Source organism: Magnolia sinica, chromosome 4, assembly GCF_029962835.1.
Source record: "Magnolia sinica isolate HGM2019 chromosome 4, MsV1, whole genome shotgun sequence".
Classification (NCBI taxonomy): domain Eukaryota; kingdom Viridiplantae; phylum Streptophyta; class Magnoliopsida; order Magnoliales; family Magnoliaceae; genus Magnolia; species Magnolia sinica.
In genome coordinates, this window is record NC_080576.1 from 111,717,090 (window position 1) to 111,743,468 (window position 26,379).

Below are 26,379 nucleotides of genomic sequence, written 5' to 3' on the forward strand. Positions count from 1 at the left end.
TCATACTACGCACACACTTACACCACCCTCTAAGCTTTCTATAGGCTTATGCACGATTAATGCGTGCAAGTGACGCTAGGATGCAGCCATAACCTCGCCGCAATTGGAGTGTGCAGTCGAGCTTCTGGAGTTTCTGTTATTTTCATTATCTTGTATTTCCCTTTTATACGCATTATACTCAAAGTTTTTTATCATAGTGGATTTTGTGATGGTGTTCTTGTGGTTGTTGTTCATGAGTTATGCTTATGGTTATCCTCGTTACGAATTAAATCATGTTTAAAATCCTCCTTATAGGATCCCAGGATCGGAACCTGGTATATGGGTGCTAGGAATCGAGAATGGGGTACTATGGAGGCTGTTGGCGCTGGATTCGACGATTGAAAATTTTGTGAGCCCGATTTCCGAGTTCAGGGTGTGACATCCATCCCATCTTCCTATCTTTGTTTCACAGCCCGACGCTCCTTTACTGTCTGAATCTACAAAGGGGTTGTTTAAATGGCTGTAATTTTTTTGATGTAGACACGTTACATCCTAAAAGAGTTCCAAATGTAATTAGTTTACATGCTATTCCACTTGGCTTTTTAAGTTGTAATCTATTTACAGTTAGATAGATTGTATGTTTGGCTAGCTGATTAAGTGTTTACAATAAATAAAGTAGGTATTCATGTCATAGAGCTTGGGCAATGGCCTTTCAAAATCTACAAATCACACGAGGACTTGATTTTTTAGGGCTTTAAGTGAGCATTCAAGCATGCACACGCTAAACAAATTGAATATCTTTCACTTATTACAGTGGGCCCCAAATACAATCTAAAAGATTTTAATAGTGGACATCTCGTCCTTCCCTTCATGAGTTTATATTAACCATTGTGTTCTAACATATAAAATGCCTTTATAACTATAAATACTTTTACCTATAATATGAAACATAATTTTTTGCCAAATTTCGTATTATAGCTATTTACAACATGTAAAGTCTATATGGGCAAATACATGCATCCAAACAATCCAGTAATCAATTTATATGTAATCCCTTTACAAATTGAGGACTTTTCATGCTTGTAAATTTTTTTTACTTGTAAACACAATGCAATTTAAAAAACTTTCAAGTTTAATCAATTTACATGTTATTTCATTTAGCTTTTAAGTGATAATTTATTTACAAGTAGATAAATTGTATATTTAGCTAGCCTGCAAGGTGTTTACAATGAATAAAATATTCGACCATAGCATTTGACAGTGAACTTTCTAAAATCATGCACACATTGAATGAATTGAATGTCTTCCACTAATCATAGTGGCCCCAGATGTAACCTATAAGGTTTTAATGGTGGATGTCCCATCCTTCCCTCCTATGGTCGATTTGATAATGAACAAGCTAGTTTTTTAAGGCCATCGGAAAGTATCAAGGGAAGTATGTGATAGATAGATCTTATGTACTATCCACGTTACGGTGGGCCCATATATTATGAGTGTATATTAACCATTGTATTAATATGTATTAGAGCTAAAAACTTCATGTGTAAAAGCTTTATCCATAGTCTAGGACACGACTTTTTACGTGTTTTAAATTAGAGCTAAAAGCTCTAATTTGTTTACTGACTTATAAAGCATTTACAGGCAAATACATACATCCAAACAGCCCCCCTATATCCTTAGGAATTTATAGGCATCCAAACATCCATTGTATATATTCTCTAACGCACAGTGCGCTCTAATATCTCGCCCTTTTCATATACCATTTGTTGCTGCTATTTCATTTCCTTATTTCTGTTGTTTGATTCTTCTCCCATTCTTAGCAACATGTTTGGAGGTACTTTCTCTCAAAAATCCTAAATAGCTTATTGAATTCTCGGAACGGATTTGATCCGTTTGAACTCTCTGTCTTACACAAAAATCCTAGATAGCTTATTAAGTTCTCAAAATAGATTTAATTCATCTAAAGTCTATCTCTCTCACACACAGAAACCCAATACGTCTTATTGAATTCTCGAAATGGATTCGTTCCGTTTGGATTTATAAGGTCTAAGATTATTGAAACCGGCCTTTTTTAGGTGAGATGGGACCATCAGATCAACAATCGTCGGTATCTCCATACAAGGAGACGTTGGGCGCACTCAGGCCGATGCTTCAAATAAGGGCGATCGGTTGGATATCATAGTTAACTATTTAAATGTATAGGATTTTTTAGAATCTAACTATTATTTTCCGTTCTTCTCAATTGGAATCCCTTTTCCAAGTATGTTGTTGGATTATTTTTTTTCCTATGAGTTTTTGATGATTTTTTCGGGTAGATGCTAGATTTGGAAGATCCCGTTTCGAAGTTGAAGGTTATCCATATCGCCGACATTAAAAGAAAGGTAGGATATTTATTGTTAACATCTCCGCACTGATGGGGATGTTGGCAATGTCCCCAAACATTTTAACTGGCACATGGGGTGATGATCTCATCCATTCATTCATTCATTCATTCAACTAGGAACAAGCTGCGTTTGGATGCTTATAATTTTTTTAAGTTGTAAGTAAGTTACAAGCATGTGAAAGAAAGTTACAGGTAATCCTGTTTGGATGTAAGTTGTAACTAACCTACAGGTAACTTAGTTTTTGTATTTGGATAACATGTAAGTTAGTTACAGGTAAGATATTTTATATTCACGCACACCGGAATTTAGAGTATGAAATTATTAAAAAATTAAATTGTCACATAAAATTTTTTGGATAAAAGTATGTAATTTCATTGAGCCCATTTAGATGACTAGTTAGACTGATTTTAAAGCTAAACTAATCATTATATGAGAAACAGTATTTTTATTATATAATATAAGTCTGAATAAAATCTTTCATACATGCTGGGTCTTATATACTCGGGTGTTTTATGCCATACCCGGAGGATTTTAGTTTCCTTGCAAGCGAGTATATATGTGTGTGTGTATGTATATGTATATGTATATATATATATATATGTATATGTGTGTGTATAAGTATGTATATGTATATGTGTATAGGTATATTTGTATATGTATATATACATATATACATACATATATGTGTGTGTGTATGTATTTGTGTATCTGTATATATATGTATGTATACATGTATATGTATATGTATGTGTGTATATATGTATGTGTATGCAAATGTATATGTGTGTGTATATGTATATGTGAGTGTATGTGTATGTATATGTATGTATACATATACACATACATATGTATCTGTATATGTGTGTGTATATGCATATGTGTATGTATGTGTATGTGTATGTATATATACATGTGTATGTGTATATGTATACACATACACACATATGTATATGTATGTGTATATGTATATACATAAACATATACATGTATATGTCAATATGTATATATGTGTATGTGTGTACACACACACACATATATATACACATATACATACATATAATATATATATTCATATATATAACCATGTATGTTAGCATACCCACGTGGTAAACAAATGTAATAATAATGCAGGTCAAGCAGCCTGAAGGGGATAATGAAACTCACCCTTACCTCAAACCTTTCAAAAGCCGTGGTGATGTTTATTTGCCATCCAACCCGTTAATAAGTTCACATGGAGTTGGACGAGGTAAAACACGAATATTATATTGATCCAAAACTTCAGTCGCTCAAAAAAAGTTTTTTTTAAGGTCGGAGTTCAATCCCTACTGTATAGTCCACTTGAGCCTTGGGTTCACCTCATTCCTGGCTTATATTAAAAAATGATCTGAAAAAAATGGATGGACGGTGTAGAGAAAACTCACACATCACGATGGGCCCCACAGAGCTTGCCTAAACGAATTATCGTCCAGGCGGGGGCACAATGCAATCCGCTTTCCTTCAAAACCTATCTTAATGTCGAAACTCAACCATCGCAGCCATGAAACCTATCTATCCTCCACTCCGGCCATGGTCACCATCTTTATACAGTGCCCATCGTGTCGTTTCATTAGAATTGTCAGATTTTTGCCGAAAATCGTCAGACTGCCCTCCAAAATTCCACTTTCTCAAGTGACCTTTGTCTCCTCCATTCAGGTAATCATCTGTTTCTCTCATTCTAATTATAGAGAAACCCTTAACGAGATTAGACTTTACCCCCAATCACGACCCATCACATAATCAACCACCCGAAGTAATCGAGTCTGACTTTAAAAAAATTGACGGTTTGGATCGACTGTCCATAACTCTTGACTGTGAGCTCATCATAAGTGCTCTTTAAAAATTTCAATGATTTGGATCGACCGTCCATAGCTACGTTTGGATGCCTGTAAGTTTTTTAAGTTGTAAGTTTACACGTGAAAGAAAGTTACAGGTAATCCATTTTGGATATAAGTTGTAACTAACTTATATGTAACTTAGTTTTTTTGTTTGGATAATATGTAAGTTAGTTACAGGCAAGATGTTTTATATTCACACAAATCGGAGTTTAGATTAAGAAATTGTTAAAAAATTAAATTGTCACATAGAAAAGTTTGGATAAGAGTGTAATTTTATTGAGCCCATTTAAATGACTAGTTGGACTGATTCTAAAGCTAAACTAATGATTATGTGAGAAACATTATTTTTATTATATAATATAAGTCTGAATAAAATCTTCCACACATGCTAGGTCTTATATACTTAGGTATTTTATACTATACCTAGAGGATTTTAGTTTTCCTGCAAGCGGGTATATGTGTGTGTATATGTATATATATATATACGTATATGTGTGTGTATAAATATGTATATGTATATATGTGTATATGTATGTATATGTATATAGGTATATTTGTATATGTATATATGTGTATGTATACGTATATATGTACATGAATGTGTATATGTATGTATATGTATATGTGTGTGTATGTATTTATATGTATATGTATATTTATATATGTATATGTATATGTATGTATATATGTTTATATGTATATGTGTGTATGTATATATATGTATATGTGTTTGTATATACACATATATGTATATATATGTATATGCATATACGTATATGTATATGTATATGTATACCTATGTATATATGTTTATGTGTGTATATATGTGTATGTATATGTATTCGTGTATCTGTATATCTATGTATGTATACATGTATATACGTATATATGTATGCATGTATATGTATATATATGTGTATGTGTATGTCTGTATACGTGTGTATATGTATATATATAAACTTATACATGTATATATATATGTATACATGTATATGTGTGTGTATGTGCGTATATATGTATGTATACATATACACTCATACATGTACACACATATACATATGCATAGGGCTGTACATAAACGGGGCTAGCCTGGTTAACTCGCTCGACTCGACACGACCTGGAACTGAGTTCGGTCCGGGACAGACCATTTTCTTCAGCTCGAAACTGAGTTCGGGCCGAGTTCAGACAAGTCTCAGTTTAGCCTGACTCGGTCCGAAACCTAACTCAACTCGGCCCGACTCAACCTTTATGGTGTGTGTGTGTGTGTGTGTGTGTGTGTGTGTGTATACATATATATATATATATATATATATAATATGTTTAAAAAAAAATCCTAAATCGGCCCGAAACTGGGACACAAATTATCTACTAAAGCCATTCCCATGAACTTGTTGTAAGGTACGAAACTGGCCTGAACTCGGCCCGAACTCACCCGATTGCTGACTGAGCCGAGTTCGGGCTGGACATGTTGGCTCGGTGACTGGGCCGGGCCGAGTTCGAGTTGGGTTTGTTGGTGACAGGGCTGGGCCGGGTTGAGCCCAGTTCGACTCAGTTCGGCCCGATGTACACCCCTACATATGCACACACACACACACACACACACACACACACACACATATATATGCAAACATATACATATACATACATATATGTGTGTTTGTGTGTGCGTGTGCGCATATATATATATATATATATATATATATATATATATATATATATACACATATACATATATATACACGGGAAAATGTACTATACGCTCGACCGTATTGGACCTTTCATAAGGTCGAGTGGTGGCGTCACGTTATTCATCGAATGGTGAGGAAATTTTATAAGGAAATTAAATAAACAAAACCGTGAGAAATTTGGTAGGAAACGGACACAGATTAGCTACTGACAGGTCGGGTAGCGGGACTTGCTACTGAAGTTACGTAACCAAGTTTTGTGGGCCTCATCATGATGTATATTATGTATCCACTCCATCCATCCATTTGGAGGGATCATATTACGGCATGATCCAAAGAATGAGTCAGATCTAAAGCTTAAGTGGACCACCACAGATAATAGTGGAGAGAGTGACGCCCACCATTAAAAACTTCTAAGCGTTACAAAAGTTTTAGATCAAGCTAATATTTGAACTTTCTGTATTTCATGTCTGCGTTAACACATGTACAGGTTGGATCTCAAATAAACATCATGATGGACCTTAGGAAGGTTTCAACGGTGGTCGTCACTATGCCTGTTGTTTTCTATGGTGGGTCCACTCGAGCTTTGGATCTTCCTCATTCTTTGGATCATGCCCTAAAATGATCTCTCCAAATGGATGGACGGTGTGGATACAACACATATATTATGGTGGGCCCACAAAATTTGGTGACGTGACTTCTGTGGCGAGTTTGGCTACTTAACTTGTCACCAGCTAATTCGCGTCTCGTCAGGAAACTTGCTGTAATACGTGCGCACTTCACTCCTAGATTCTTCGAGTAGCTGAAGTCACGTCACCAAGTTCTGTGGGTCCCAGCATGATATTTGTATTATATCCACACTGTTCATCCACTTTAAGAGATCATATTATGACATTATCCAAAGAATGAGGCAAATCAAAAGCTTTAGTGGAACCCACCACAGAAAAAGTGTGGAGAGTGATGCTCACGCTTAAAATCATCCTAAGGCCCATTGCACTGTTTATTTGACATCCAAACTATTGATTAGGTCATGCGGACCCATGTGAATGAAAAAAACAAAGATCAACTTGATCCAAAACTTTTATGGCCCCCCAAAAAATTTAACGGTAGACACCTATTCAACACTGTTTCCTATAATGTGGTTCCCTTGAGATTGGGATATACCCCATTTTTTGTCTCATTACCACAAAATGATATAGAAAAACATATAGACGGCATAGATGAAACACATACAGCATGGTGGGGCCCATATAGCACCAACCACCTGCCATTTGCCAGTGGCAGGGGAGTAGCCAATACTCCAACAGAAGCAGTTTTCCTACTAAAGCCTTTCCTGCGAATATTTGCAAGAGGATTCTATGTGGAGCCCACTGTGATCTTTGTGTGAAATCCAACCCGTCCAATCGTTTTTAGATATCATTTTAGGACATTATACTGAAAATGAGGAGGATCCAAAATTCAAGTAAGCCATACGAGATGAAACACGGCAGAAAAGAATGTTTACCGTTGAAACCTTCCTAGGCTTCACCTTGGTGTTTATATTCCATCCAAACCGTTTTTAAGGTCATTTTCACTGATATGAAATGAAAACACCATGAACATAAACTAATACAAAACTTTTGTAGCCATATGAATGTTTTAACAGTGGTAACTAAATCCCCATTGTTTCCTTTCATGTGTCCCATTTTATTTCTGGATCCTGCTCATTTTTGGTCACATGTCGTAAGATGATTTTAAAAAACAGATGGACGGGTCAGATTTATCACAATCATCATAGTGGGCCCCACACAGAATTCTAGCACATGATCTTCCAACAACGAAAGGCTCGCAGATAAATTTCTTGCGATTTTGTTTATTTAGTTTCTTATAAAATTTTCTACCATTCGCACGAATAATGTGCCGCCACCACTCGACCTTATGGAAGGTACAATATGTTCAAGCGTATAGTACCTTTTCCCTACACACACACACATATATATAAAACCATGTATGTTAGTTTATCTTATAGTAGTCATGACCCTTATCAATGGAAGCGGATTGCGTGCTGAGTAACTTTTTATGGCTCATTATAATTTATGTATTATATCCAATCCATCTATCCATTTTACCATATAAATTTAAATCTTGATCTCAAAATTGAAAAATATCCAAATATCAAATGAACCGCACAACAGGAAATAATATGATTTGAACTTCTACCGTTGAAAATTTCTTGGGGGCCATAAAAGTTTTGGATCAAGCTTATATTTGATTTTTCCTTCTATCCATGTTTGTATGATCTTATGAACATGTTGGATGACAAATAAACATTACTGTGGGGCCTAGTAAGGTTTCAATGGTGGAAATCATTATTCCCATTGTTTCACGTGGTATGATCTACTTGAGCTATGGATTTGCTTCAATTTTGATCTCAACCCCATAAATAAGCTAGAAAAATGGATGAACGGTATGGATAAATCATATACATTCATCGTGGGCCCTACTGAGTTTACTCAGTATGATAAAAGATCTGATTTCATTGTTAATAGGTTCGTTGGTAAATCAGATTGCGTACTAAATTACTCAGTACACTCTTATCGTATGAGTAAACTCAGTTAGGCCCACCTTGAACGTACGTGGTCTATCCATGTCGTCCATCCATTTTTCTATCTGATTTAAGGGTTTAAGCCCAAAAATGAAGCATAGATAAAGATGAAATGAATCATATCACAGGATAATTAGGATAATGATTTCCACATGTGAAACCTTTATAGGCCGTTAGTAATGTTTGTTTGTCATACAACTTGTTTATAATCTTTCTAGGCCCCATAGTAATGTTTATTTGTCATCCAACCTGCTTATAAGATTATATAGACGTGGATGAACGGAAAAGAAAAATATAAACTTGATCCAAAACTTATGTGGACCTAAGAAAATTTCAGTGGTAGAAATTCAAGTCAACTGTTTCCTGTGGTGTGGTCCATTTGAAAGTTATACATACTTCATTTTTGGGCTTAAGCCCTAAAATTATGTGGGAAAATGGATGGACAGAGCTGATTAAATACATGAATTATGTTGACCATCGTAGAGTTTACTGGCATGGTGAGTTACACACTAGGCAAATCGCTTCCGTTGGATGGAAAACAAATATTTTAGTGGATCCAAGATGTTTTCAATAGTAGGAATTTAGTTAAGATTGTTTCTTGTGGTGTGGCTCACTTGAGATTTCGATCAGCTTCATTTTTTGGATTATATCTTAAAATGAGCTTTCAATACGGATGGACGGTGTGGATGTAAGGAAAGTACGTCACTGTGGGCCCCACAGTTACCCATCCAAAACCGCCCTGCCAAACCGGCCCGTTCCGCACACGCGCAAAAGAAAAAAAAAAATAAAGGAGAGTAAAAATACAAAAGAAAAACCAATAAGGGTTAGGGCTTCCCTTGCCAGTGCAGAGAGAGGGAAGGAGACGCTGAGAGAGGGAGAAGGAGACGTTGGGTCAGAGCAGGTAGGTGCACTTTCAATGCAGCTGCGTTTCCACCACCCTCTCCCAAATTCGAAATGGATAGCCGTTGCCTGTAACAAAGTAACCTGTGACTTGAAAAACACCTAATTCCTCTGTTACATTTCTTGCAATCTTACCTGATAGAAAGTTACAGGTTGAGACTTTGTTACCTGTAACATTTCTCCCCCAAACACAAACTGTAAGAAAGTCACCTGTAACTTTCTTACATTTTACACAAGTTACAGGCATCCAAACGGCCCCTATCTTCTCTAACGCACGGTGCGCTCTAACCTCTCACCCTTTTCATATACCATTTGCTGCTTCTATTTCATTTCCTTCTTTCTGTTGTTTGATTCTTCCCGCATTCTCAGCAACATGTCTGGAGGTACTCTCTCTCAAAAATCGTAGATAGCTTATTGAATTCTCGAAACGGATTCGATCCATTTGAACTCTCTGTCTCACACAAAAATCCTAGATAGCTTATTGAGTTCTCGAAATAGATTCGATTCGTCTGAGGTCTATCTCTCTCACACACAGAAACCCTATACGCCTTATTGAATTCTCGAAATGGATTCGTTCCGTTTGGATTTATAAGGTCTATGGCATTTTTTAGGTGAGATGGGACCATCAGATCAACAATCGTCGGTATCTCCATACGAGGAGGCGTTGAATGCGTTATCGTCTTTGATTCTTGGGCGCACTCGGGCCGATGCGTCAAATAAGGGCGTTCGGTTGGATATCATGGTTGATTATTTAAAGGTATAGGATTTGTTAGAATCTAACTATTATTTTCCGTTCTTCTCAATTGGAATCCCTTTTCTAAGTATGTTGTTGGATTTTTTATTTTTTATTTTCCCTATAAGTTTTTGATGATTTTTCCATGTAGATGCTGGATTTGGAAGATCCCGTTTCGAAGTTGAAGGTTATCCATGTCGCCGGCACTAAAGGAAAGGTAGGATATTTATTGCTAACATCCCCACACTGATGGGGATGTTGGCAACATCCCCAAACATTTTAACTGGCACATGGGGTGACGTTCTCATCTGGCAACATCCCCAAACATTTTAACTGGCACATGGGGTGACGATCTCATCCATTCTTTCATTCATTCATTCAACTAGGAGCAAGCTGATTGGATGATCATAACCCTTTGAATGGGGCCAATTTGTTGCAACTGTCTGTTGTTTATGATCTGTAAATCACATCGTTAGAATCATCAAATGAAAGTGTTAATTTAGAATGATAAGAAACAAAGTGGGATTTATCTAGTAGATGTTTCAACATGATGATTTGACCTGTTTTGTTTCTTTGGTCAATCTTGACTGTCCATTTTCATGCTATTGATCAGAAGCTTAGGATCACCCGATTGGCATGATTTTTTCACCCTGACTTGCTCCTGGTGGTATGAATGAATGAATGGTTCCGATCGAAAATAGGTTGCCCCATGTGCCATTTAAAAGGTTTGGGGATGTTGCTCATGTCCCCACGAAGGTGGGGACGTGAGCAAAATCCACACACATGCACGCACGCACGTACAAAATAGTCTCTCTGACATTGATGGAGTTCTCTTCCCTCTCTCTCTCTCTCTCGCACACACATAGAGTGTAGACTCTCTGACATTTATGGAGTTCTGTCTGCCCTGCTAACATTGATGGAGTTCTCTGTCTGCCCTGCTATGGTTTCTCGAGAGAGTGGGATTTTGAATACTGCTGTCACCAGACCTGGCAGTGTGGCTGGCATGTGTAAGATCCAGGATGTTCATTAGCAGGGCCCCACTGTATAGGTGCACTGTCCTGGGCATCAGGTGGGTCATTCGTGTACATTGAATGTGGATTGTTGGTCAATTCTTTTTAACTATTCTTTTCTTTCAAGACATATGGCTCACCTGTTGAACCAAACGACCTGATTTTTGGAACAAAGGACATATGTTCTGGGGCCCACTAGCTGAACATCTTGCATACATTGATTGGAGTAGTAGGATTTGATCCACAACTCTTGCACGTAGCCATCACATTTCCTGTTCTCTAGAAAATGTGGGAAAATACTAAACTTTGATATGTTTAATCTGATCTTACCCTTGTGTTACAGGGGTCAACATGCACATATGCGGAATCTATTTTACGTAATTGTGGCTTCCGCACTGGACTTTTCACATCTCCTCACCTCATTGACGTGCGGGAAAGATTTCGATTGGATGGGTGAGGTTTCAGGACTGTTGCTGAGGTTGGCGTTAGTGTTAGTTTATATTGTCTTTCAATTGGACCCATCTTTTTGGTTTCTCTTCTTCAAGTTCTATACTTGAAATTCAAAGGAATGGCTTATCTTGCATTCATGTCCTGACAGATACGTCGACACAATACATATCATGATGTGTTTTGGATTTCGTCCCTGAAGTTATGATATGATATATTTTTGTATTGCGGGTAAGTGGTTTCAAATTCACACTGGCACAAACAATGTGTTAAGGGTATCATCCAACATGTACTTGCAGATACTGTTTTAGGAATCGTCCGGCAATCGTTCCGACACAAGATTTTTATACATTGTTGCAATTGGTTGGTGACAATTAAAACTAAACTAGAACTTCCACCCAGATACTGGTAGTAATCAATGAAAGGATGATTGATTTTGAAATTGCATGGGTTGGTCTGAGCATAATTGTACAGTTCACATCAACCCTCGATTCCCTTGACAATCTTATTGTCGAATTGGACTTCAAAAGTGCCATTTCTTGGGTTGCCGGTTCCAGTGGGTCTTCTTGTAAGTGGCATTCTTGTGTTGTCAAAATTGTAAATCTTATTGTTCGCAATTCTCCTTATTTGAGCCTTGTTCATGGTAATTTTATGGCGGATGATCTAGCTAAATATGGTGTGGCAGGGCTCGCTTTGCGTGATGATGACTTTTATCCACTTTCTTAATAGATAGAATCTTGCCCTTTTTTGCTCTCTAAAAAAATTATTGTTGCCAAAAAAAATAAAATATACAATTCAGGATCATGACTATGATGTCGAGGCATTCAATTTTTTATTGCTTTCTCTTCCTAGTTTTGTCGTACCAGCCATTCTTTGTGATCAATAAGAAGCCATGTGCTGAAATCATTCACAATTGAATGCGTTTTGAAGTTATTTTTGAATGTTTGTTTTCCCTCATTTCCATTATAAAATCTTTATTAGCCTTTTGCTCCCTCTTTTTTTTTTTTTTTTTGAAAGGTGCAATTTTATTAGGCAAAAGCTAAAAGAAAATAGAAAACAGAGGAGAAGAAAAGAAAAGGCAAAGCATACTCTAGTGTGTGCTCCCTCTTTTAATTCTTCGATATTTTTTTTCATTGGCTCAACGTCCAAATATGTGCTATCCCTCAACAATTGGTTCATCCAAACACATTGTTCCACGATGGCCAAGGAAAACGCTGTTGTAGGAATCTTTCAATTTATTTTTTAGTGGTGCTCCCTGAAGTTGATTTGCTATATTAGGAAATAAATATGGAAGCGTGTATCGATGTGCCATGACTTTTTGAGTGTGGAACACAACTTCACTCTATGCAATACTGCCCTATTGCGTCTTCATTGTTGTCGTCGTTGTCATCTAAGCTTTATCCCAATTAATTGGGGCTGGCTACATGAACCATGTTTTGTCATTCCGCTCTATCAAGGGCTGAACCTTTTGTTACTCCATGGGTCTTCAAGTCTTTTCTTACTACCTCAATCCACGTCCTTTTAGGCCTCTTCCCCTCCTCCTTTTAGAGCCTTCAACTTGTACCAACTTACTCCTAATTGGCAAGGTTCTTAGTGTGTCGTAACGGCCACAACTGTTACTGTTACAACACGGGCTGTAACGGCCATTATGGTCTCTCTCTCTCTCTCTAAGAAAACTGTATTTGCCTCGTATCGGTCCGGTACGGGGACCGTAATGGCCATTATGAGGCCGTAATGGGCAAATTTTTAATTTTTTTCGTAATGGTTGTTAAGCCTGTTACGACCCTGTAATGCATGACGGTTGGCACCGTTACCGTTACGTAACGGCCATTATGGCACACCATGTTCTTGGTCCCTGTTGCACATGAGCAAACCATCTAAGTTTACTTTCCCTCATCCTATTACCTATTGGTAATACTCCTAGGTTCCCTTGAATGCATTCATTTCTATTTTAGTCCTTCCTCGTCTTGCCACTCATCCATCTCAACATCCTTATTTTAGCTACACTCATCCATCTCTGTCTTATAAAGCATGGATGGTCTCTTATAGCTATCCTATAAAATGTCCCTTTCAGTTTCAGTGGTGCACGGCAATTACATAAAAGTCCATAGGTTTATCTCCATTTATTCCACCCAGCTTGAGTTCTGTGGGCAAAATCCTTCTTATATTCTCCCCTCTTATGAATTATTGACCTAAGGTATTGAAAGTGGTCACTTTGGGGAACTACTTGGTCATCCATCTTAACTAATTCCTCATTTTCACTCCTATTGTTACTAAAATTACACTCCGTTTGCCTTTTTTTAGTTCAACTAATTTGAAGTCCTTTAGATTCCAAAGCATTCGTCCATCTTGCTTTGTGTTTATGCCCCCCTTGTCTCATCAATCAAAACTATGTCATCTACAAGCAACAAACTCCATGGGATCTCTTCCTACAAATACCTCATTAAGCTGTCCATAAGGTACGGGCTCAATGTTGACCCCTAGCGTAAGCCTACAATAATTAGGAACTCGCTTGTTGCTCCACTAGTGGTTCTCACATTTGTTACCACTCCCTCATATATATATATATATATCCTTAATCATGTCAATATATCTTTAGACTCCTTTCTTTCCCAACACGCACCATATTAACTCTATGAAGACCTTATCGTATGCTTTATCTAAGTCAATAAAGACCATCTAGAGATCCTCCCTCCTCTCTCTATATTTCTCCATCAATTGTCTAAGTAGGAAAATAGGTTCAATGATACACCTCCCAGCCATGAAACCAAATTGATTTCTGATGCCTTTGTCTCATGCCTTAGTCTTTGCTCAATCAATTTTTTTCCAAAGTTTTATAGTATGACTCATAAGTTTAATCCCATGATAACTAGTGCAGCTTTGTATATCTCCTTTGTTCTCATAAATAGGTACCATGATACTTTTCCTCCATTCATTTGGCATTTCTTTTGATCTTACAATTTGGTTGAGCAACTTTGTTAACCAAGACAACTTTGTATCTCCCATACATTGCCAAACCTCTATTGGTATACCATTTGGTCTAAGGGCCTTTCCGATTTGCAGATTTCTCAAAACTTCTTTCACTTCAAATATCCTAATCTTGTGAAAGTATCTATGGTATTTGACATCATTTGAGTTTAATCCTGTGAAAGTATCTATGGTATTTGACATCATTTGAGTTTTGTTCCTTCCATCTCTATGCTCTCAGAGTGGTGGTCATTTAACCAATTCTAAAAATAGCTTCTCTACCTTTCATTGATCTCATTATCTTTTATTAGCATCCCTTGATTTTCACTTTAAATGCTCTTAACGTGAATTAGGTCTCTAGCCTTCCTTTCTCTCATTTTTGCATGTTTGAAGATATCTTTCTCACCTTCTTTTGTACCCAGTCTATTGTAAAGATCATTATAAGCATTACATGTAGCTTCACTTAATACTTTCTTAGCAATCTTTTTGGCACTTACTGTTTAAAGTCTTCATCATTTCTAGTCCCTTACCAAGCCTTGAAACATGAACGTTTCTCGTGAATAGATTTTTATACATTGTCATTTGATCACCTAGTTTCCTTACATGATTGACTTTTTTAGATATTCCTAAAACTTTTTTTTTTTGAAGAGTTAGATATTCCTAAAACATTTTTTTGCCATTTTCCTAATGCACTTAGGCCTCAGCCATCGCATTCCACATGATGTTTACTTCTTTCTCAACATTCCACTTTCCTTCTTCCATCAATTTATTTCTAAATAACATTATTTTCTCTCCTTTTAAATTCCACCACCTAGTTTTTGGGCACCTATTAAATTCACTCCCTTTCTTCTATCTATTAATGTAAATATTCATAACTATTAACCTAGGTTGTACGATTAGACTCGCTCTTGATCTTGACATATTGATCATGTTCTTTTTCTAAGCAGTAAGAAGTCTATTTAGCATGCATAGGCTCTACTTTTGAGAGTTATTAACTGTTCATCTTGATTTTTGAAGTATATGTTTGCTAGAGCTAGATTGTATGCCATAGCAAAATCAAGGATGTCATTCCCCATCTCATTTATTCTCCCAAAACCATATACTCCATGTATGCTCTCATATCCTCCACTTTCTTTTCATACTTGATCATTTAAGTTCCCTATAAATATCCTCTCTCCATTTGGAGTCCTTATATCAGTCCATCCATATCCTCCCAAAATGTCCTTTGATTCTATCCTCTGACCCTACCTGCAGTGCATGCGCACTAATAACATTGATTATCTCCTCTCCAAACACAAGTTTTATTAATAAAATCCTATTGCTTACTCTCCTAACATCTACAACTTTATCCTTTAAATCTTTATCTAGCACTATGCCTACCCCAGTTCTATTATTGTCCTTTCCTATATACCAGATTTATATTCACCAATTTCTAGGTTTTGGCTCATTTCCACTGGGTCTCCTGAATGTAAGCTATGTTTACTCCTGTTCGTTTCATCGTATCTACTAACTCCACACTCTTACCTGTCAATGTTCCTATATTCCATGTGGCAAGAGAATCATGGACTAGTTTCTATACCTGCACTTATCTAGAATGCGCAGGAACTCTTGCATACTTCTCATGGCAACTGGGTGTTGTTGCAATGTGTCACTTCTGGGGAACGCCCTAGCCAACCCTTGCCCATTGCTCACTACACCTGGTCCCGATGCAGCCCATTGCTTATAGGGAACACTCTATCATGGTTTTGGAATGTCATATTATTTGGATTCATGAATACTACCCTACTGCCATGTAAAACATTAATCAGCCTCTTATAAATGGAACTTCTTCCATCACATCAAAATTTATATTTATTATGTTCTTTGTTTTCTCGGGAACAGTTCTTTGTTTTTTGAATATGATTTTTGCAACATTTATTTGTTTATATAAGATTCTGCAATTAAGGAATTTTTGCATCTTTATTTTAGAAGGGCCTATTATTTTGTTCTCACATTTGATGTTTTGGTTTTTGTAGTGTAGAAATATCTGAAGAGAAGTTTTTGATGTATTTCTGGTGGTGTTGGGATAGATTGAAGGTAGTAATACCGCATATGCGTTTATGACATAGCACATGCATTCTTGATCAGCAAATCTAAGGTTTATTGCAGTTCTTTTGGCATCATTTTTGCTGACTAATCTTCTTTTGGCATTATTTCTCTTGAGGAACTGGAATACTGCAATATTGAGATGATAATACCTGTAACACTTGATTCTTCTCTGCAGAAAATGATGTGGAACATTGAATCATAATACATTTTGTATGCCTGCATATGCATTCTTCTCTAAAGAAATAAATTTTGTATTTTGTTTTTCTGTTGCGTCCTGTTCGCACTGTGACCCATTGCCCTTTGAACTCTGACCTATTATTGGGGAATAATTGGTGCATGTAACTTTCTTTGGCTCTGGTGATATTCCTGTTCTGTTGGTTTGCAGGAGAAATGTAGTGAGGATGTGCCAATGCCGATCTATTTCCGCTTCCTTGCTTTGCTTGGCTTCAAGATATTCACAGAAGAACAGGTAATATCTATATGGATGCATTTTTTCCCATATACAATGTACAACACTTATGGCATTTTACTGTGTCGTGCTGGATAAAAGGACAGTTTATAGTGTGTAGCTGCAATTAACATGATCACATGCATCAAGTGCTAGTTGTGTGACTTGTGTCATGTGAGTATCTTATGTCTGTGTCTGATTTAATTCTTTCTGGAATGGAGCCATTCCATTGCTTCCTGAATGAATTTTTTTGAATTTTTTTTTTCTGGTGGGCAAGCTTGGGGTCCAACTCCAATGATATTATATTATGATCTGTCATTTCATTCACTAAAACATATATGGCGTCAACTAAAATTGAATCTTTTTCCCAGTTGTCTCTTTTCAGGATATATGATTGACTCATCATCATCTTGCAGATTCTTCATGTGCCATCTCAGTTTCAATTGATTTTATAGTGCATTATCAGATCAACTTTGGAATAGTGTATTGTTCTGTATGCAATCTATACAACGGATGTGCTCCAGTGGTACCAGTACCACCGTAAGCTATGGTGGTATGTGGCAGATGTGGAGCCCATGTGATTTATTCATTAAATCAGATCCGTCCATAAGATGCTTCACCTTAAATTACCCCTAGGGTTAAAAAATCAGCCCAAATTGAAGCTCAGGTGGGCCACAACATAGGGGGACAAATTGAGAGGCAATGCCCACCCTAGGTTTTTGTGGTGGGGGCACCAGTAATAGTGAACGGTTCCTCATGCAATTTATACAACGGATGTGCACCAGTGGTACCACTGTAAGCTATGGTGTTGTCTAGCAGGCGTGGAGTCCATGTGATGTATTCACGAAATCAGACCCGTCCATAAGATGTATTCCCTCTCACTACCCCAAGGGTCCAAAAATCAGCCCAAATGGAAACTCAGGTGGGCCACAGCGTGGGGGGACAAGTTGAGAGGCAATGCTGCATGGTCGTTTCACCATGTTATGTATACGGAATCCAGGTGGTCCATACCCTTAAACTGCCATGGATGAAGGGTCATACAAAAATAGGCAGTTCTGCAATTCAGGTCAGCCCTGGTGAAAATCAAATGTGGGAGTCCCCTCCTCCCACTTTGTTTCCTGTGATGTGGCCCAGCAGAGTTTTGGATTGAGCTGATTTTTAGGCCCCAGGGATGGCACATCTGATGCATGGGTTGGATGTGATACATAGACCACGTGGGCCCCACATCCTGCTCTGTACCACCATAAGCTTACGGTGGTACTGTTGCCACTGGAGCGCACCTCTTTATACAATAATGTGAACGGAAAGCTAAAAAATTGATGGAATTTAAGACCATATCAAAGAGGTAGTGGTCCATGCATGCTGTCTCAAATGATTGTTGTGCAAGCGTTGATCTCTGAAGTTGTTTGACTGTTTTCCAATAAAGTCAGGAAGATTTCCTTATAATGTTTTTTGGTGAACTGTCTTCAAGATTTCTTGACTGTGCTGATATTGAAATAAACTCTGTTTACAATACTATTGCATTCTGCTATCTCATACATGTACTTTCAGTGCGTACAGAGGAAACTAGGACCATCATCTTTGTGCTGATGATATTATTTCTCTGGAGCAGGTTGATGTCACTATTTTGGAGGTTGGTTTGGGTGGGAAATTTGATGCAACAAATGTGGTATGTTTTGAAACCAAGTTTATTTGGAAGAAGCTTTTGGAAATTCCCTAGTTGATCCTGAATGCAAAATGAAAATATTTTCTGCCCTTAGTATAAGTATTCTCGTTAACTATCAAGCTAAGTGAATTAATTCAATCAGAATAAATTGAGCATGACTTGCGAAATTTGCCACTACTTTTCAGGTGCAGACACCTATCGTTTGTGGAGTATCTTCCCTAGGGTATGACCATATGGAAATTCTTGGTTAGTGATCTGCCCTAGGATCTTTTTATGTTACATGCGCACTGACATGAACTGACATCTAACTGCATGGCTCGATTCTATTCTAACTTCTAAATCTTTAGCTAGTGCAAGTTCTGAACTGATGGAAAAAAAAATCGATTTCCTCAAAGTAATGGTTTCCCTCCCTTGGGAAAGACATGAGGACTGAGGAAGTTGATTTCCTCTTCCTCAGATTTCCTCAGGAAAGGGCCATTTCCTTTTCCTCACTCAGACCTAAACAAAAGGAAACCTTTTCCTTTTCCACAGTTGTCCTCAGATGTGACATTTTCCTTTTCCCAGCTACTTTTTTATTTCCACGAATCCAAAGAGGCCCTAAATAAATAAAGTCACATCAAATGCCAATGTACCACCATGCTTCTTCAGGCTAGAATGCTATTCCACTTGATGCCGTTTGGGGCTCAAGCTGTTATTTAAGCATCTGATTTGTTTTTTCTATCATCAACATTCTGGTTTTATATATATATATATATATATATATATTGGCTTTGGCATTTGTTAATAAAATTCATCCAATGTTATAAAAAAAAAATAAAAAATCCTCTGTTTTTACTCTGGACAGTCAAGTAGCCTTGGTAAGGATATGTTAAGGAAGTATTTAGACTAGCATATTACATATGTTTGCAACTACTAAATTGTTATTGTCAGATAGCATTAAACCCACAGTATCCTTACATTTCTTGGCTGTGGCTCCTTTACCTTAACATTGAAGTACCAAGCATGTTGAGCGTACAACAGTGACATGACACTCATGAAGTAGCTGGGTATCATAGGACATGCCACATTTTATTGTCATTAGGCATGAATATATGATGCTGTCTTTTTCCTGACAATAAAATGGAAACCTTTTATTTTATTTTATTTTTATTATTATTATAAATTTTATATGCAACTTGAATAGCATATTTTAATATGCTTGTGCACATATTAAAATATGACTATTTAAGTTGCATAAAAATATGCTTTTCGTTTAAATTGACTGCACTTTATGCTTGTGCACATATTAAAATATAGCTTCCAACTTTTCATTTGCATGAGACATCCAATTGGTTCAATAGGTTGGCCCCTCCACGGGGATTGCCTTATGCAAAAATAATCACATCTACCCATTGACTAGACGAGACTTGTATTTTTCTATTTATCAATGGCTAGTTATTGTTTTCTATGGTGTGGCCTGCATGATGATTTGATGGAGCTGATTTTTTCACTAGGATCCTTATTGTGGGGCAAAAAAATTGGAAGGGTTGAATGCCATATTCACTCAATAGGTTGGAAGTTATTCACTTGGTGGACCATAACTTGTGGCCTAACTGGTTTGTATGCATGTACATATGCATATGAGAGATGCTTACATCCAACTGGTTTGATTGACCATACATCACCATCCACCTGTCAGATAACTTCAAGCCTATTATGTGCATCCATCATCCACGCCATCTAATAGGATGGCCCCACAGTGATGATCATTGTATTCAAAAACCATAACCATCCACTCATCAGGTGGGCACGCAATAATAAATAATGTATAGATGCTGCTAGACATCAAAAAGTTTGGTCTGCCCGGTGACTGGATGGAGCTGATTTTTATAAAATGGTGATTCTCATGGTGGGACAAGCCTATTGGACAGGTTGGGTGTGGCATGTGACATTTTGGAAGTCACCCACTTGGTGGACAGCAACTTATCAATCAAATGGTTCGATGTGAGCATTTCTCTATATATAATGCATTTACAATTTAACATATGAGATACAGTGACACTCTTATTTTCTGCAACTGTAAATTATATAACACGGAAGTCCAATATTTGATCAGATATATGTATACAGCATTACAAGATATACCATTACTAAATTCAACCTCATTATGATTTTTTTTTTTTTGGGTTAGCTTGTTAGTACACACCCATGTCAGTACACGCACTCTGGCCTCTGGCTTAAAAAGCATAAGTTAACATTGAAATATAACTCACTGGTATTGTAAGATTGTTAAAATATAAAACTCAAGGTTGTGGGTGATTGCATGTATCCGCTGGGATTAGTTTCACTTCAAAAAAGAGGTGGGGACAACCTATGTCTTCAAAAAAAAAAAAAAACAAAACTAAGAGGCCTTCTTCATTTCACCTGAAGTTGACGTGCAAGTTCAAACCTGCATTGCTTTACACATCCACTTTCTAAGGTTGATGCTTTAGAATTCTTATCATGAAAAATGATATTCTCGGTAGAGCCAGGATATCTAATAAGAACACCTCTAAACAGGAAATACCCTCGGAGAAATCGCTGGGGAGAAGGCTGGTATCTTCAAGGTGTTCTTCCTGTAAAACTATGCATCTGTAAAGTTTTGTATCATATGCAAACAGAAAATGCTTCAACAATCTATTCTACACATTCTTCTTCTAGTTGTATCATTTACACATTCTCTTTTTAATTGATTTAGCATGGAGTTCCAGCTTTCACTGTTCCTCAACTGCCAGAAGCAATGTCTGCACTAGAGAGCAGGGCTTCTCAATTGGGTGTAAGTAGTTTATCAATGAGCAATTTTACAGTGCACATGCAGTTCTGGCCAATAAAAGTGTTGCAGTGCCTGCCATGTTGAAGTAACAAAACCAAAGAGTTGTATCTTAGAGCTCTAACACATACATTCTTCATGCCGGTAACAGATACCTCTACAAGTGGTACCCCCTTTGGACCCCCGCTCATTAGATGGTAAAAAACTTGGGCTTGATGGTGAGCACCAATATCTGAATGCCGGCCTTGCAGTTGCCTTGTGTTATACTTGGCTCCAAAAGACTGGGCATATGGAAGGCATGTATTGGGATCAGACTGTAAGTTTTATGTTTTGAGGTGATGTAATTTCCATTACTTAGTATGCAACATTTCTAAATAGTTGTGTCTTGTTCTGCATTAAAAACAAATAGGGATCTCTGCCAGAGCAGTTTGTCAAAGGGCTTACGACTACCAGTATGCAAGGGCGAGCACAGATTGTCTCCGATCCACATACTAATACTCAAAACAAGGATGATCCGAACCTTTCAGGCCTTGTTTTCTTTTTGGATGGAGCACATAGTCCTGAAAGCATGGAAGTGTGTGCGAGATGGTTTTGTCATGCTATCAAAGAAGATATTCAGCAACAGGATTCCTTAGAGAAGCCACCACATGATAGTCAAAGCGATGCAGATGGGTTGATACAAAACTGGCCAAATGATGGAAATAACACAAAGTCCTCGGGGAGAAACTCAAGGCAGGTAAGATCATTATGTTTTCCACTTTGGAGATGCGCTAATTTACTTATGTTGATTTTCGATTAGTTCATTTTTTTCTATTCCTTATTACACTATGAGCTACAATAGTAACATTGTTTGATAATATGCTTCAGATATTGCTGTTCAATTGCATGCCAGTGCGGGATCCTCAGCGTCTTCTTCCTTGCCTAGTAAATGCTTGTGCTCACCATGGTAATTTCTGTCAAGGACATGTCGCTGATGTTTTTATGGGAATATCAATTTGGTTCTTTAAAAATTTCCATTTCAGTCATGTTATGCTGGCAGATGCCATTCATCATTCACCACCAGTTTGTCAGATGGGATGAATCTGGCACTTGGACATGTATGATAATCCAAACTGTTCATTCATTGGAGACAACCATGAATGGGTCATAGATTAAAAAAAATAAAAATAAATTGTAGCACAATCTTCAGCCGATCATAACCATTTGACAAGTGGTGTACGAAAATGCAGTCCATGAGTTTATGTTTAGTGTTTGTTCCTATATGAATTGCTTTTGTAAGGTGGTCACGTCATGGGCTTTATGGAAGGTTCATTTGGTGATATTTCAGGAGTCCATTTCCACAAGGCCCTTTTCGTTCCTAACCAGTCAGTGTTTAACAAGGTTGGCACCCATGCTTTACCATCAAGCGATCTGGAAGTTGATATTTCGTGGCAGCAGATGCTTCAAAGAGTTTGGGAAAACATTGTCCATGGCGACAAAGGTTTATCATTGGGTACAATATTTTGAATGCCTATTCTGAGAATCAGATGGAGTTCTTTTTTTGTAGAAATGCTCAAGCTACTTGCATGCGATGTGGCACGTGTGCTATATCCTAGACTTTCATCAGGTGTGCACCACCATTTGTTTACCATGGCATGAAAATCAGGCCAATCCAATCTACAGATGTGCTGCTCTTGTATGACAATATGGCTATAGAAGATTGACAAGTGGTCCACATTTGACATTCATGTGCGGCCATATCACCCACCCTATGACAGGAAGAGCCTTATCTGTCTGGCCATGGCACATACACAGTGGACCCAGCTTGATGAACTTCCAGGATCTCACATTCATCAGCAAGTGTAGGATTCTCATGAGTAGCCTTACTAGGTCTTGTTATTGATGCATTTTTGTTACTCCTTGCATTCATTCTCTTTATAGGAGGCAGTGATGTGAAGACTGAGGTTTCTGCATCAGTAGGTGGAAAAGATACAGAGCCTTCTAATATCAAGGGCTGTGATAGCAGTACTGTTTTTCCTTCACTTCCACTAGCTATTAAATGGCTCAGGGACAGTGTTCAAGAGAACCGATCAATTCGTTTTCAGGTATATTCTAGCTTTCAAATTGAAGCATTAAAACCAGAAAATTTCTCACATTGAATAAGGTTAATTTGATGAGGTGATTTTATTTTTTCAGCTGCTAATCAAAATGATCTAGATATAACCCTAGTACCACCTGAAAGCTCTTAATGGCCTAAAATGCTCTACCATTTGAGTGTCCAAAAGCTGCCTGTCATTTCCAAAGTAACTGCTAGGGCTGTCGACAGGTCCGGGTCAGGTTGGTTGGGTCCATTAGTATCTATATCCAGGCTAACCAGGTTCGGGTCTTGCCGAGTATGGGTCTAGTTCTTGAAGACTCAGACCCGGATCCGATCAGGTTCAGGTACCCATCGGGTCCTTGGATCTAGGTTTCAACTTGCATAAGGACAAATAAGAGAATTTAAATTATTGGGCCCACTGGATGGATGGATTAGATGATAGATCGCACACATGTGCTACTTTGACATGTGCATGGTGCATAAGCAGGCTCATGTATGTGATGTGGCTTAGGAAACCTCATTTTGTTGCTAAAATCATCACTATATATTGAACACACACACACACACACACATTGTCCTATTTAAACTAACTGGACCCTACCCGACTTTAATTGGGCCCATCACGTGGACCTGACCTGATTAGGCCAGGTTTTAAATGGGTCCAAAAGGTGAGACCCAATTTCTTTATGGGTCCAAAAAAAGGGATCCGGACCTGTTAAAATCGGGTCAGGTAGCTGGTCCACGTACTCATTGACAGCTGTAGTAACTGCCTTGTTGTTTGTGTTCTTTCTCTCATCTCTTTCCTAGAAAGTTTGCTAGCCCCGCAGGTGCCCTCTCGAAACAAACCTGAAACCAGGACATGCGCTAACCTGGCATGTGTGTAGGACATTAGACCCATGTATATCAGGTGGGAGCCGTGGGCTGTGTTTGGATGCATGAATGAATTGAATCGGGAAAATTTAATTTAGTCTCAAGGAAATTGCCAAAGTTTACAAAGTTCCGTAGTATTCGCACTCATATTGCAGTTACATTCTTTTCAAGTCCAAACTGGAAGTTGAATATAAAAAAAAAATAATTTGAAGTTCAAATGTGCATTTGGTTTATTTCCATTTTGTTAGAATAATATTGCAGCTCAATTCGTTTGTGCATCCAAATGTGCCCATAGCATGGATGACCTGTCCCCAAAGTTAGGCCGGTCAGCTCATACAGTACGTCACATGTATGAAAACAATGGATGGTTAAAAAGAACTTGCCAACACTGTGTTCAATGTACATCGCTAGCTGAGTGGACCAGCCTCTTTTTTTTGTCTGGTCATCTGAATAGTGAGGCCCATGACGTGCTCAGGTAAAAGGTGCCTTTGCTATTGCATTGATTCACCACTGGCCCTTCCATCTGTGATTGGTCAGATCAGTTCCATAACTTGCTCGCTCAGACTGGACTTTCAGTTGGCGCAATTAATTCACTGTCATCAAAAGGAAATGTTTGGATTCTCATTGCTATTGATTATTGCACCAGACAGGTTGAAGCAATTCCTGGAAGGAAAGCATTTGACATTGCCCAATAATAACCACATTTTGGCCTTTGATTGCGGATAGAAATAAAAACCGATGAAGGCGGTTGACATGACAGGTCTAGCTGAAAGGATCCCATCAATGCAATGTTTAGTTGTTGCAACTGCAAAACTCATTCTGTTTGTTCTGTCTTGGTCATCTTACTCGATCATGGCTAAACTCTTTGCTTCTATCTGGCAATCTTGAATTTTAATTTCCATGGCATGATAACTTACATTCAATCTGTATCTGATGCTTTACCAGGTTCTTGTGACTGGTTCGTTGCACCTCATCGGGGACTTGTTGAGATTAATCAGGAAGTGAAGGTTGTGATTAGGTCAGAGATCTGAGCCTCTTGAGCTTTTCAGATTCAAAAGCTATCAGTGGTCGGTTCTGGTGGGCCCAGAACCAGGGAAGAGCAAGATCTACTGTCGCCAAGCTTACTCCCATGTGGCCTATGTAGCATTATATTTTTTCAGGCAATTGATTCAAGATATGAATTTGGGTTGAGAGTGTACTAATCCAATGCATATATAGGGCAGCCTTCCACATGCCACCATGCATGCCAACATGGGATACAGGTGCAAGATCTATGCCGTCCATCAGGTGGGGAACACTGACCCTGGCCCAATGATCAGGCCAGTCGCTCATGAGGTGGGCTGCAATGTTTAGACCTGTCATGATGTATGGGTTTTATCCACACCATTCATCCATTTCGCCCTATCATTTTAGCATATAAGCCCGAAATTGAGGTAGAACAAAGGCTCAAGTGGACCACACAGGGGGATTAAATGTCTATCATTGAAAACTTCTTGGTGGCCTAAGAAGTTTTGGATCAAGCTGATATTTGTGTTTCCCCTTCATCCAGGTCTTTGTGACCTTTAAGACGTCACAGTGGGCCCCAGTAAGGTTTCAACGGTGGGCACCATTTTCATGGCTGCCTCCTGTAGTGGGCTTATACCCTAAAATGATAGGGCAAAATTGATGGACAGTGTAGATAAATCCATACATCAGGGTGGTCTTTGGGAGCCCCTACATGTGCTGAGCTCGTGACCAGCGGGGTACTACTTAATCCATAAAGTGGGCCACACTGCCTTGGTATAATCACAGAGAGCCTAGCAGATCAATTATCTAAAAATAGGTACAATCCACCATGGCCTCTATCCTATGCAAGCACTTGATAGAGATATCAGGTAAA

At 38.0% G+C, this 26,379-nt stretch overlaps 1 protein-coding gene and 1 long non-coding RNA gene across 4 annotated transcripts; both read left to right on the forward strand.

Annotated features, from left to right (window-relative positions):
* The first annotated feature begins 1,964 nt into the window (after positions 1-1,964).
* LOC131243835 (folylpolyglutamate synthase) lies at positions 1,965-25,689 on the forward strand. 3 transcript variants are annotated; one of them, XM_058243433.1, is made up of 16 exons: positions 1,965-2,054; positions 10,018-10,163; positions 10,291-10,356; positions 11,493-11,627; positions 16,579-16,639; positions 17,037-17,120; positions 18,712-18,768; positions 18,951-19,011; positions 21,304-21,350; positions 21,482-21,559; positions 21,705-21,869; positions 21,963-22,289; positions 22,421-22,499; positions 22,881-23,033; positions 23,474-23,637; positions 25,446-25,689. In XM_058243433.1, the coding sequence occupies exons 3-16, from the start codon at positions 10,334-10,336 to the stop codon at positions 25,503-25,505; spliced, it is 1,494 nt and encodes a 497-aa protein (XP_058099416.1). In that variant the 5' UTR covers positions 1,965-2,054; positions 10,018-10,163; positions 10,291-10,333; the 3' UTR covers positions 25,506-25,689. The 3 variants fall into 3 exon arrangements, with proteins under 3 accessions (XP_058099416.1, XP_058099414.1, XP_058099415.1); XM_058243431.1 differs by lacking the exon at positions 1,965-2,054 and adding an exon at positions 9,306-9,789 and having other exon boundaries at positions 11,493-11,602; XM_058243432.1 differs by lacking the exons at positions 1,965-2,054; positions 18,951-19,011; positions 21,304-21,350 and adding an exon at positions 9,307-9,789 and having other exon boundaries at positions 11,493-11,602.
* LOC131243836 (uncharacterized) lies at positions 23,644-25,235 on the forward strand. The gene is made up of 2 exons (XR_009170199.1): positions 23,644-23,968; positions 24,000-25,235. It is a non-coding gene; the product is annotated as an uncharacterized LOC131243836 (long non-coding RNA).
* Positions 25,690-26,379: the final 690 nt, after the last annotated feature.